The sequence below is a fragment of the Cystoisospora suis genome (genome assembly GCF_002600585.1).
Source record: "Cystoisospora suis strain Wien I chromosome Unknown contig_2182, whole genome shotgun sequence".
Taxonomy (NCBI): domain Eukaryota; phylum Apicomplexa; class Conoidasida; order Eucoccidiorida; family Sarcocystidae; genus Cystoisospora; species Cystoisospora suis.
Genome location: NW_027154981.1, coordinates 357 through 14,552, shown reverse-complemented (window position 1 = coordinate 14,552; position 14,196 = coordinate 357). Strand labels below are relative to the sequence as shown.

Below are 14,196 nucleotides of genomic sequence, written 5' to 3'. Positions count from 1 at the left end.
ATTATTTATTATTATTTATTATTTATTAGTATTATCCATCGACTGTTTACTAAAAGTCAGAGGCTGAGAGAAAGCTTTTAGTGCTCCTCTCCTACTAGGCATATTCTCATTCCCTCCAAACGGCTCTCGGCTTGTATTCGGAGAAGAGTCAGTTGGGTGTCCTTGCCTCCCCGCACTACTAGTACTACTATCTCCTCCTCGTGTATCTATCAGCCTACCACTGTTCCGACTACCATATAGACCGCCTTGATCGCTTTTCTTCTTGTTCTCCTCTTCATACATAAGGCGGTCTTCGCCTCTGCTCCCACTGCCTTCTTCTCTTGTATCGAAGCCTCTATCTCCTCTTCCTGCTTGAGAAGAAGGCCCTCGCCCACCCCCGCGACCGCTGTGAAAATGGCTACGAAAATGACTCTGCTCGAAACAACTTCGAGGAGCTATAGGAGGTGGAGGGGGAGGAGGAGAAGAATCTGCGAATACGAAAAAGAAGGAAGGAAAGAAAGAAGATAGTGTGGGAGATAGATATGGCAGGAGAAAGAAGAAGATTTCTTCACAAATCACTTTCTTGAAAAAACAACTCTTTCAAAGATGGCTACTATCATATTGTATAGGGGGGGGAGATAGACAGACCCATCTAGACATGTGTAGAGCTACGTATGTATCGGACCTATGCGAGGCGAACAACTCTGTAGTCTATCAAATCTATCTGCCTACATGGGTTCTACATAGAAAGACAGATCTATACACGACCGAGGGATCTTCCTCTTTAGAGCCGTCTATCTCCATTTACTGAGACTCTTACAAGCCTCACCTTCCAGCCACCCCTACCACTTCGTCTCCTCCTCCTCCTCCTCAGCTACTTATTGCTTGGTCTCTCTCTTATTCTACCCCTCCTCAACTCAACCTCTATAGAGAGGACTATGTGCTACAGACAGAAAAGCAGAAGAAGAAAAGAAATCTCTCTATGTAAACTGACCTCCTCCTCCTCCTCCTACATGTGGATGAATTCGCCACATTCCCCTCTCATCCCCGGTCGGCATCTTGTCGTGCTTTTCCGCCTGCCTCGAAGAGTGGGAATTTCTCTTCTCTCCATCCTCTCGAGAAAGACTTTCTTCTTCTCCTCCTCTTCCTCGCTGGTGTCTCGGCTCCTCATGGGTTCTTCTCTTAGTTGCATTATCTCTTCTTCTACTATGACAGGAAGACGTTCCTTTCGGCAAAAAGCCTTCTTCTCCTTCTTGTCTCTCTCTCTCAAACGTTTCTCCACAATCTTCTCCCTCTTCTCTTTGTCTCCTCCTCCTCTTCCTTTCATTCTCTCTCTCATTAACTGCTGCTCCTTCTTCCTTCTCTCTTTCTTCTTCTTCTTCTTCTCCTCTTTCCATAGGATTCTCTTCTCCTCCTCCTGCTTCTGCGGCTCCTCTTCTTCTTCTTCTTCTGTGGTCTTGGCCGTTCAGCCTTTCATGACTCCTGCGACTCTCGTAATGAGACGAATGATATGGCATGGTGTGTTTTCTTCTTGGAGTTCTTCTTCTTCTCTCTTCTTCTTCTTGCTCTCCTCTTCGGACTCTCTCGCCCTCTCTCTCTGTTCCTCTCTGTTCACTCTGAAGAGCATCTCGAGAGCTTTCTCTTTCTTCTCCATCCATGCAAATGCCTCCCTCCTGTTTGTGGGGTTTCGTCGAGCGAGAAGAAGAAGAAGAAGAGTGAGAGAAAGAAGATGGACGGCCCTCCTGCTGGGGGTGCAAAGATGACGTATAGAGGGGGGGCTCGCCGGTATGAGAGAAGGAAGAAGAAGAGCTTCTTCGCCCTCCAAATTGATAGCTATGATGGAGATGAGGAGGAGAATGACGATTTACACATGGAAGAGAAGAAACCCCTGTTGAAGAAGACACAGAAGAAGACCCATCATAATGTTGAAGAGTTGAGAAAGATTCTTCTTCTTCTCCTCCTCCTCTTGTGCCAGTCTTTGGATGGGTCTTAAGTCTAGGTTCTCCATATGCACGACCGCGACTATCATACCGTGAAGAAGATGAAGAAGAGGAGATCTTCGTCTGATCACCTTCTTTTCTTCTTCCTTTTCGCGATCTTCTTTCTCTTTCTTCTTCTCCTCCTCCACCTCCTCCTAGTGCATCCTTGTAGTCTTTCCTTCTCCGACTTGAAGAGAAAGAAGAAAGCGATGAGGCAGAAGAAGCTCGAGGAGAAGACGGAGAAGAGGACAACAACCGATGGCGACCTTCCCGCCATACTGAGGAGGAGAAGGAGAAGGAGGAGGTCCCTCTCTCTGCTTCTTCTTCTTCCTCTTTATGTCGATCGCTTGTCTGTTGCGAGGTTCGTCTTCTTAGCTCTTGACATCCTCCTTGCCCGTCCTTCTGAGCTCTCTCTGCTTCAGAGAAAGACTCTTCATTCTCCCCCTGAAGAGACAGTTCCTTCTCGCCTTCTTCGTTTCCTTTTCTCCCACGATCTCTTTCTCTTCTCTTCTCCTCATCCACTCCGTCTCTCTCACTTCTTCTTTGACTATTTTCTGCATTTCTATCGTCATGCCCTCTCTGAACTCCACCCTCGTTTCTCCGCCCTTCTTCTTTTCCTCTTCCTCTCTCTTCCAGTTCTTTATCTCTTTCTCTCTTCTTCTTACCACTGCTCTTACTTCTTCTTCCTGCCTCTCCGCTCTCTCTCTCTTCTTCTTCTTCTTCTCCCTTCTTCTCTCCTGTGTTCGCGCCACTAAGCCCTTCCTCGCTGCTCGCGCGACTCGAGAGACTCCCCCGACGTCTTCCCGATGTCTTCTGTTTCTCATCCTTCCTTCTATCTTCTTCTTCTTCTTTTTCGCCTCTTTCTTCTTCTTCTTCTTCTCCTCGTCCTAGACCCGCTCTCCTTCTTTTTCTTTTCTCTTCCTCTTCTATCCCTTCTCCTACACAACCTCCTTGCGTCTTCTCGGGGAATGAAGACACGGGCCTCTTACCATCCTTCTGTAGATACACCGGACGCTCTTCCCCCTCTTTCTTCGCTTCTTTCTTCTTCTTCTTCTCTTTCTTCTTCTTCTTCTCGTCTTCCTTTTCTCCTTCCCCTGACGAAACGGAGGCCACGCCGACAGAGATCTCCGAAAGAGAAGAAGACGAAGAAGCTCTATCGTCATTCACTCCCCTCTCCTCACTCTTCTTCTTCTCACTGCCTATCTTCATATCTTCCCTACTACTACCATTACAGGCAGATTGCAGCAGAGACCTCGCTTTCTTTCTTCTCTCTTCTTGTCGAGCTGAAACAGGAGAAAGACCTGTCCCACTCTTCAGTTTCTCCCTCTCTCCCTCTTGTTCTTCTCCTTCTTCTATTCCTCCTCTTCTTCTTCTTCTATCTTCTTCTTCTTCTGTTCTGTCGCTTTCCAGATACTGAGCTTGGAAAGGGTTGGAAGGGGAAAGAAGACTTTTCTCGTCGCTGTCTCTTGGTGATCCTCTTTCATCTCTCCTCTTCGTCTCTCTCTCCCGGGGTCTCGCTTCAGAAGGCATAGGTGTCTGGTAAGTAGAAGAAATTTCTCTCGCATCTTCTTTCTCTCTTTCTTCTCCCCCGTTGCAGAAGGTGTCGATGGCTTGAGAGTTCAAGCCTGCTGCTCCTCCCTCTCCTCTTCCATGTGATAAAGGGGGAGAAGAAAGAGATGAAGGAGTATGAAAAGGTAAGATCACACCTCGATGTTCTTCTTCTTCTTTTTTCTCTTCTCCTTCTTCTTCTTCTCTCTTTCGTTTTCTTCCTTGCTCTTCTTCTTCGTCTCTTTCTTCGCGTCTCATATCTGAATAGGGATAGTCACCCTTCACCTCTTGTCTATTTCTTCCCTTCTTATCGTCTTTCTCATCTCTTGAACTTCCCCCTCCACTTCTCCCTCCCTCTTCTTCTCTTCTTCTTCTTCTCATATCTCCGAGCTCCTTCCTACCATCTCTCCTTCTTCCTCTTCTCCTTTCTTCCTCTCTCTCTTCTCTTTCGCTTCCTCGTCTCTCTTCATCTCCATACATGCCACGACCTCTATAGTGATCCTCTCCTCTTTCTCCTACTTCTCGCCTCGGTCTTCCTCTCTCTCTTCCCCCAACTTCTTCCTCATATCCTCTGCGACCTTCTCTGTCTCTTTTACGCCTTTTGAACCTTTCTTCCTCTTCTTCTTCTTCCTCTCGGCCACCCTTCACACTGCTATGTCTACTACTACTACCGCCGTTGTAAGCGCCCCGACTACTACTACTGCTGCTGCTACATACACTTCTACTACCTCGGTTGATGTGCCTTCCCTCCTTCTTATTCCTACTACTATCTCTTCCACCTCCTCGTAAGTCTTCTTCATCCCTCTCGTCGTCCGGAAAGACTCTTCTTCTTCCTCCTCTTCTTTCTTTTTCCCCCATCTCTTGGTCCCGGCTATTGCATGTGTCGCCATAAAGCTGCGCAGCACCATCATCCCCCTCTTCTCTCTCTCTTCCTCTTTTTCTCTCTTCTCTTCCTCCTTCACTCTCCTCCCCGTGACCATGCTGGTAGGAGTAATAAGAACGTCCCAGCCTTTCTTCTTCTTCCTCCTTCTTCTTCTCCTCCTTGAGCTCCTCCTTTCCTCGCTTCTCCTCATCTTTCTCCACACTGCTGTTCGTCATATCACTCACAGAGCGCTCACGAGATACACGCGGGAAACTTTCTTCTTCTTCTTCCTTCTTCTTCTTCTTCTTTTCTTCTTCTGCTTCTATCGACGGCCGTCTACGGCCATGGTAGCCATGAAGAAGATGAGCCTCTCCATCGAGAGAAGATGACGCATCCCTAGGAAAGTGAGAAGGAAAGAAACCCTCTCTTCTTCTTCCTCCTTCTCCACCTTCTCTTTCTCCTCTTCGCTCTTCATAGAAACCTGAAGAAGAGAAAGACGAAGAAGAATAAGAGGTGCCACCCTTGAGAGATGTCCTTCTCTCTCGACCGCGACTATTCAGCTTATGTGTGTGATGATCCCGGGGGGGATGAGCCTGGGTCTGATGCCTCCCTGTATACTCTTCTCTTCTTCTTTCTTCTTCTTCTTCTTGTCCTTCCCTTCTCTTCCTAGAGAGATGTGAACGATGGGGCTGAGAGAGATCAACCGAACCAGGAGGAAGAGGAGGAGGAGGAACCGGAGGAGAAGAAGAAGAAGGATTCGACATGTACGATAGAGACGAAGAAGATGCTGCATTCCCTCTCTGAAGATGAAGAAGATGATAAGAAGAAGAAGAAGGAGAAGGAGAAGAATCTGTTCGGGGATGACAGCGTTGAGAAAATTGTTCCTCTCCTCTTCTTAAAGATCTTTCCTGTGACCGACTGCTATTGTAACGACTACTACTCCTACTACTACTACTTCCTCTTCTCCTCCTCCTCCTCCTTCTATGATCTTGGTCTCCTCTCTTCTTCGTCGTCTCTCCTCCCCCTCTTTGGGAGTGACGTCCCCTCTCTTCTTCTTCTTCTCGTACATTTCGATGCGCTCGTGCACCGCCGCCGCCTCCTCCTCTACAAGGCAAGGGAGAAGGCGAGGAGAAAGAATACTTTCCTCTCATCTTTCCTCGCTCTAAGAAACCTGTTGAGAAGGGTCGATTCGCCTCGCCACCTCCCTTTCCTCTTCTTCTTCTTGACGAGGACGATCGAGGGTCTCCTCCTTCTGGTCTCTTCTTACTCTCTTTCAAGTAATGAAAAGACGACCGAGAAGAAGGAGAAGAACACGAGGAGGATGAAGATGAGAAAGACGAACCTCTTCTTCCTCTCCGACCACTCCCTCTCCATCGTTGTCGTCCATTGAGATCAACTTCTTCTTGCCCGTCCCCTTCAAACTTACGACTCTCTCCCTCTATGCCTCCTACCCCTGCTGCTCCTGCTCCTCCTTCTTCGTCTTCTCCTCGAGTATAAGCATGAGAGGGCTTATGATACCTTTCTCCTTCTCCGCCTGCTCCTCGAGGAGCCCCTCCCCGCTGACTTGCTACAGGAGGAGAAGGAGAAGAAGAACGCCTACGCAGCAATCGGCCACATGGCGCCGCACCTCCTCCTACACAGAGAAGAAAAAGAAGAAGAAAGAAGAAGAAGAACAGAAGGAATGATCGACAAGGGTCAGGGTCATATCGTCTCGCCATTCGGCCGGCGAAGAATGCATCTTTCACAGTTTTATCTATCTATCTTTGATCTATCTATCTGAATACTCTACATCTACATACATACATACACATGCATACACATATATATATACAATACATACACATAGGGGTCTACATGCAAATACACACATACACACCCCTATACATGAGTGATAGACTACATACCCCCCCTATCCATGCATGCATACATATACACCTATTCACATATATATATATATATATATGTGTATATATGTCTATATGTATGTAGAGTAACACAATGGCACCACAGTCAACTGTGGTGGTGAGTTTTGGATAGAGATTCAACCCAACTTTTCTCCCCTCCCTCCCTTTCTCTTCATTCCTCTGAAGAAACAAATGACGGACACTCTAGCCATTCTATCAACGAGGAATAGTGACGACAACAGAAAGACTCTTTCTCCACATCTAGATCGGAAAGAGAAGAAAGAAAGAGAGAAAGAAAGATAGTCTGCATGTATGGACGGAGTGGCGAGAAGATGAAGGTGAAAAGAAGACCCACGACGACGGCCACTAGTACCACTACTACGTCTCTCCTTTTACACACCTGCACAGAAAACGTATCTACACATACATATACATATATATACACATATATACATATACATACATATACACATACATACATATACATACATATACACATATATACATATACATACATATACATATACATACATATACATATACACATATATACATATATATACACATATATACACATATATATATATATATATATGTACACATCCATATATATGTACATATATAGGTCTCTAAGTGCGAACAACAGATATATGCATGTGTATTTAGTAGACAAACATGTGTGTACCTATATAGATGATAGATACACACACCCATCTCTATATAGATGTAGATCTGGATACGTATATGAGAGATTTGAGAAGAAAAATTCTCCCGCGAGGTGGGTGGGTGAGAAGAAGAAGAAGCAAAGAAGACGTACGCGAAGAGAAATGAGAGGTGCTCTCCACCATGAGGTCTCCGCGCCCGTCCTCTCTTCCTGTTCTTTTTCCTTCTCTTTCTCCTTCTTCTCTCCCTCTTTCTTCTCTGCATCGTGGCGATGCTCTCCCACTTTCATCTTCTATGAAGAAAAAGGGGGGATCTCTACTACTTCTCTCTCTTCTTCCTCCTCCTTCTCCTCGCTCTTCATTGCCTTGTTCTTTTTCTTTTCTTTTCGCGCCATCTCTGTCCGAAGGTTCTGAAAGATGAGGCAGAGGCGAGAGAGGAGAATTGACTAAAGAGACAGGGGAGGGAGCTAATGAAAGATCTGTTCTCTCTTCTCCTTCTTTTCTCCTTCTCTCTTGTCCCCCAAACTCGCCGCCGTCTACTTCTCTTTCTTCCTTGTCTCTTGTTCTTTCTCTACCTTCTCTTCTTCCATCTCCATACAAATGCCGATCTTTCTGTCTCTCGACAACTGTCTCTCTTCCACCTTCTCCTCCTCCTCCTCCTCGAGCTTCTCCTTTCTCTTCACTTTGCCTCAAGGGGGGTGGGAGAAGGATGCGAGGTGTATGTACACCACAACTACCCCCAAGAGGAGGAGGAGGAGGCGGAGAGATGTGCTGCTGTTGATTGACTGTTTCTTTCCGTTCCAGAGATGTATGGTCTTCATGAAGAGAAATTATCCCAGAAGAAAGATCTCCTTTCGCAGAAGAAGAAGAAGATTGAGAGAGAAGACCCAGACTCCCCTCTCCTTTCGGTGCATCCCCCTCAGAGGCTGGGCGTAATGAAATAGCTTCTTTAGTCTGAGAAAGAGACAAAGAAGAAGAAGAAAGAGAAGTACTACCTTCGCCAGCCATAGGAAGAGGATAAGAAGAAGATGAAGAGTGTTGAGGCGTAACTTTTTCATCTTCTTCTCCTCCTTCTCCTTCGTTCTTCTCCTTCTTTTTCGCTAGGGAAGTTGCGTCCCCGCCTTGGTCTCCTTCTTTCTCGCCTTCAGTTATGCCCTTTTCTTCTCGATGTTTAACACTAGAAGAAGGAGAAGACTCAAGAGAAGAGGAGGAGGAGGAAGAAAGCATCGCCTTCTTCTTCTCTCTCTCTTGGAGAAGAAGCAATTCTTCTTCTTGTTCTCTCTGCTGCTTTTCCTCGAAATACTGACGTAAAGCTGAAAGACGAAAGAAGAGGAAAGAAAAAGACAAAAAGAGAGAAGAGCAACATCTCACTCACGTGTCATCACTCTCTTCATTCCTCTCTGGTGTACATACACCCGAAAGATCAGCAAGAAAGAAGAAAAAAAGAATGTGCAGGTTTCAAGGTGCGCACATGACTCACTCTATCTATCTACCTATCTATCTTTAATTAAGAGAGAGGTCGGTACGTAGGACATGATCTTTGAATGATATACGGACAAGGTAGATGAAGGGATAGAGAAACTAAAAGAAAAGAACGGAGAGAGAGATAGGAGAAGATCAAAAAGAAGAAGAAGAAGAGATAAAAAGAAGATTGTGTGAGTTGTTCTTCTTCCGCATCAACAAGGGGGACAAGACGATGCTTCGTTTCTTCTTCTTCCTCTTCTTCTTCTTCTTCTCTATGAACTTCATTCACATCACAAAGTCCGCAACCTTCACACGTACTGCTGCTGTCCCTAATACCTAGACAGATCTATCTATACATAGAAATAGAAATAGACATGCATATCTCACTCTATACCTCTCTCTATGTGTATCCATATGAGAAGACAGTCTCTCTGTATGTACACATGTATATAGATATATGGATGTATCTCTCTCTCTCTACACACCTATATGCATGCGATAGTCTATTTTTAGATAGCTATATATACATACAGATAGATATACATGCATACATAGAGAGATGCATGTGCATATATATATATGTATATATTGTGTGTATCGTAGTAGATTGCGGGTGGTGGTGCATGTGCATGCGGTTACTTTCGAGTCTTGCGGCTTTGGCCTTGTATTCGTCAAGCCACGCCGAGACTCTCGCCTCTCCAACAGACACGTGTCTACACAGAGCACACAAAGAGAAAAGACAAGAAAAAAGAAGAAGAGGTCCTCGTTCAAACAGAGAGACAAAGAAACGAAAGAGAGTGTCACAAGAGATCTCTTCTCTTTCTACTGTCCTTTTCTTTATGAAAACTGAGCTTTATGTCCGTCGCGATAGCTATCTATGTACCAGCCCTCTCTCTTTAAAGATACATAGACCTAGCCGATCCGTCATAGCACTACCTCCTCACTATACGATCAATACAGACATCCATATAAATATCTATATATATATACATATAGAAATATATATGTCTGCCTGTATGTACACAAGTGTAGATCCAAGAAACTTACATGGACGTCTTGACCGAATCTATCTATCTTTAATCTATCTATCTATCTATCTATCTCGCTCGAATCTATCTACCTATCTATCTATCTATGATCTATGTTTAATCTATCGATCTCTTATCTATGTTAACTCTATCTATCTATCTGTCTATCTTTGATCTATCTCTCTCTTTCTTTGTATATATAATTGTCTTACTCGTGTGGCGGTTGTTCCTCGAGCTTTCCTTCTCCTCCTCCTCCTCCTGCTGCTGCTCTTCCCGTAATGGAGAGCAAACCTTTCGAAGAGGAAGAAGAAGAAGAGAGAGCAGCCTTGCCTCCCCCCCCTGCCTTTTGATCTCTCGACGCAGATGTGTTGGGATTCCCTATATTATTGAGATTATAATGACTAGCATTTGCAGCAGGAGCACCGCCGGCCCCTGCGCCTCCTCCTCGTCGTTGGTGGTTCTGATGGTGGACGGACTTCTTTGACACGTAGCTGTGAGCTGCCGGCAGATTTCGCCTCTTCTCTACTCTACGGACGCACAAGACAAAGACAGACACCGGGGACTTCTTCTTCATACGTCAAATATATGCCTATACATATTCATACATGGAAGATTCCACCAAGTCTTGTAGAAAGCTCTATACGTGGATATGTAGACATACATAGATCTATACTCTACATGGAGGTATGCATGTATGTCTCTAGGTGCATTCCCATAGTGATGCAGTCGCCGATGGAAGAGATCTCAGGTCTCTATGAAGGTATGAAGGTGCATGGACATGTATGTATGTATATGTATGTAGGTATGTATGCATATGTATGTAGGTGTATATGTATGTGGGTATGTATGTAGGTATGTATGTACGTATGTAGGTATGTATGCATGTAGGTATATATGTATGTAGGTATATATGTATGTATGTAGGTATATATGTATGTAGGTATATATGTATGTAGGTATGTATGTATATGTATGTATGTAGGTATATATGTATGTAGGTATGTATCCATATGTATGTATGTATGTAGGTGTATATGTATGTGGGTATGTATGTATATGTATGTATGGAATTTGTAGGGAAGTGGTTGATCTCTCTCTTTATGTCAATCCACGTTGAAGAGATGAGAGATTATGTATATACACAAATATAGATAGATATATATACACATATATAGATAGATATATAGACATATATATAGATAGATGTATAGACATATATATAGATAGATGTATAGACATATATATAGATAGATGTATAGACATGTATATAGATAGATGTATAGACATATAGACAGGGGGGGCCCGCGCCTGGAGGGAGAGATGTGGATGAATGTATTGAAAACTCTCCTTCTTCCTAACCCCAACCAGAGGGCCTTATACGTCCCCAAGTATATAGAAACAAGTATATACATATATATATATATATATACATATATATACATATATATATATATACTAATACAGCCCTAGTGGATCTTCGTATGTGTGTGAGCATATAAATATATATATATATATATAGATATATATAGATATAGATAGATAGATAGATGGATAGGTGTTTTCTTCGTACGTGGACTTGGAGGGAACAAGTTCTAGTAGTAGTGGTAGTGGTAGTATGGCTGCTGACGATCTCTCACTCACTCTCTAGACAAGTGGATTAGACACCTCTACGTATACATACATATACACATATATATACATATATATAGCTATATACACATAGAGATGAACGGTTGCCATTCTTCAGGAATCTTCTTTGCGAAAAAAGGCAGACATTTCTCTCTCAGGTATCACGTAAGTAACACATCTAGAGAAAGTCTTTTCTGCAAGTGCATCTCTATCTATCCTATATCTATCTTTAATCTATCTATCCTATATCTATCTTTAATCTATCTTAAATCTTTCTATCTTTAATCTGTTCTGTCCCTTCTGTTTGTGGGGAGGGGAGGGATTTGCCTTCTAGAGACACGCATGTGAGACGGGAGAAGGTGTGCTTCGTGAAGAAAGAAAGAAAGAATGAATGAGAGAAAGAAAGAAAGAGAAAAACGGAGAAAGCAGATCAGTTATCGAATGTCCAAGCGAAAAGAGAAGAAGAAGAAGGCAACCCTGAACCTTCTACTAAATCGCTGGAATTTTCCTTTTTACCTCTTTGGTAGAGGGTAGGTGTGGAACCATCGATGCTGTAAAGCTGCACGCGCCGTTATTCTCTTGCCTGCACGAAAACATTCCGGTGTATATACACCCTAACATCGAGAGATGTAAGTCTTCTCTTACCTGCAACGGACCAGTCATCCCTCCACCATCCGGGTGTATGTACACATCATGATCGAGAGACGAGAGACAGACAGATCGAAAGAACAGCAGGGGCATAAGCCCCATGCAGTAAGTCAAGCTGTCTATGGAGAGATGAAGAGAAAAGAATTAAACAACAAGATAAGAAAAGGAGGACGGATGAGAGAAAGATCTTCACACAGTCTCTCATGTCATACATAACAACGAATACTACTACTACTACGTGAGAGAAGAATATGTATATTAATACCACACAGATCTCCTCCGTCAGTTTAATTCGAGCTACCGGTTCTGATAGAAAGCGGAGTAGATTGTCTCGACAAAGAAAGATAAAAGAAAAAGAGAGAGAGGGGTGGATTCAAGAAAATGGAATACAAGCAAAGTCCAGAGGAGTTGTCAAGGGAGATAGACGTACACACACTCTCTCACGTCACATATACATTTATACATATATATATATAGAGAGAGAGAGAGCGGGAGAGATAGAGACCTTTCATCTCCCTCCTCCCTCTTTATCTTTGATCATTCTATCTTCAGTTTATCTCTCCCTCCTACTGTCTGGGCGATAGAAGAAGAGTTGAATATGGCTAGTAGTAGAAGTAGAAGTAGAAGCATAGGTTACTTGGCGAGATGGTGGCTTTGGAGACTCCCAAGATCGTTGATAACGCCATGGAGAGATAAAGAGGCATGTATCGATCAATCCCCCCACTCCAGCAGGTATGAAGACTCCATAGAAATACATACAAAAAATATACATCTATACAGATCTATCTATGCAGATCTATCTATATAGGTATATCTATCTATGCGTGTATATAGGTATATGTGCACATCGAGAGATCTTCTCTACAGTCCTTCTTCGTTCGTTGGTCCTGACGAACCCCTCTACGCTTCAGAAAGAACAAGACTGCTACGACTACTACTCCTACTAGCTGGCTAGGACACCTCCTCCTCTCTCTCTCTCTCTCTGCTCTTCTCTCCTCTTCTGTCTTTTTTCCTTCTTCAGTTACATATCACCTTGTCTCTTTCATCTGAGAATTCCCTTTCTCTTCTCCATCTGTCCTTTCCTTTTTCTTCTTTTAGACAGAAACAGTCTTTCTCTTTCTCCTTCTTCTTCTTCTTCTCTTCAATCGCGACAAGAGAGATAGAGAAGACTGGAGTGCCGTCACCCCGTAATTAGAGAAGAAAGAAATCTTCTTCTTCCTCTTCTTCTTCTTATGCTTTTCTACAGAAATTTGTTTGTTGTGTGACCGCTTATCAGAAAGAAAGAAAGAGAGAAGAAACTCCACCCCTCAATGTATAGCAAACTATCAGTCAGTCAGTCATCAGCCTCTCCCTCCCCTTCCCTCCCTTCTTCTTTTTCGCCTTCTTCTTCTCTGTCACTCTCAGTTCGAAGAGAGAAAGAAAGGAAGAAAGAAAGAAAGAAGAGAGAAAGAGAGAGAGAGAGAGAAGAGAAGGGAGAGAGAAAAAGGTAGAGGGTGTCGAGTCGCGGTCGTACCAGGGTGCCAGCAGAGAAGTTGCCTTAGCAAATCCCATCCCTCATCTCCCGCCCTAAGAAAAGAAAAGAAAAAAAAAAGAAAGGAGAAGGGAAATACCACCTTGCAATTCTAGTGATGAAAGAAAGAAAGAAGGGACAGAAGGATGATAAGAAGAAGAATAAGAATAATACGTGCGTATATGTCTCCATAGAAATCTATCTATCTGTATATATACGAATTCCATGTGAGAGATACATGACAAGAAGACATCTATATATATACATATATCTATATATCTCTGCAGAAAGATGGATATACAGATAGATATATAGGAGAAGAATGTCTGAAGAAGAGAGAGCTTAGGCTACTTCTTCCTTTGATGCGAAAGAAGAAGAAAAAAGAAAAGAAGAAAGAATGAGAAAGAGTGACGAAGCAAGAAAGAAAGAAAAAGAAAAGATAAGAAGGAGAGATATGGATGCCGTGATGACGGAAGAAGAACAAAAATACCAACGAGGTGTACGTACACTTCCCCGCCTACTGCCATCGTACACATTCATACCCTAGAAGTACTTATTCTCTAAACATACTACATACACCTACAGAATACTTCGACCGGAGTGAAATCGTGAGAGAAAGAGGAAAGAAAGAAAGAAAGACTGAGAGATCAAGATGAAAGAGACAGGCTAGTTAGATAGATACACAGACAATCCGAACACCGTCAAGAAGAAGAAGAAGAGGAGCAGCAGCAGCAATAGGAAATGCAAGCCAGCGACCCAGTCGTTCTCGAGGATCCCCAGTCTTTCTCCCTTTCTTTCTCTGCTCTTAGCGAGGAAGACAAGCACGCCAGATATCACGTGCGACNNTCTCTTTCTTCTTATTCTTCCTCCAGGGAAAAAGACATAGTTACACTCTATGAAGGAATTTGAAGGCGCCCTCATCTACAAGACTATTTCTCATGTCTCTTCCTTAAGAAACAAACCCTTTCTTTCTTTCTCACTCT

The 14,196-nt window shown here is 43.6% G+C and overlaps 1 protein-coding gene across 1 annotated transcript in view; it reads right to left on the bottom strand.

The window, feature by feature from the left end:
• Window positions 1-16: 16 nt before the first annotated feature.
• CSUI_004628 (uncharacterized protein) overlaps window positions 17-14,196 on the bottom strand; it is a gene marked incomplete at its 5' end in the record, with an annotated part of 14,527 nt that continues 347 nt past the window's right edge. Inside the window, 7 exons of the mRNA XM_068064814.1 lie at window positions 17-467; window positions 974-6,001; window positions 7,090-8,247; window positions 9,038-9,111; window positions 9,639-9,953; window positions 11,572-11,638; window positions 13,217-13,269. Coding sequence (XP_067923210.1) covers window positions 19-467; window positions 974-6,001; window positions 7,090-8,247; window positions 9,038-9,111; window positions 9,639-9,953; window positions 11,572-11,638; window positions 13,217-13,269 — 7,144 coding nt within the window. The remainder of the gene's footprint in view (window positions 468-973; window positions 6,002-7,089; window positions 8,248-9,037; window positions 9,112-9,638; window positions 9,954-11,571; window positions 11,639-13,216; window positions 13,270-14,196) is intronic.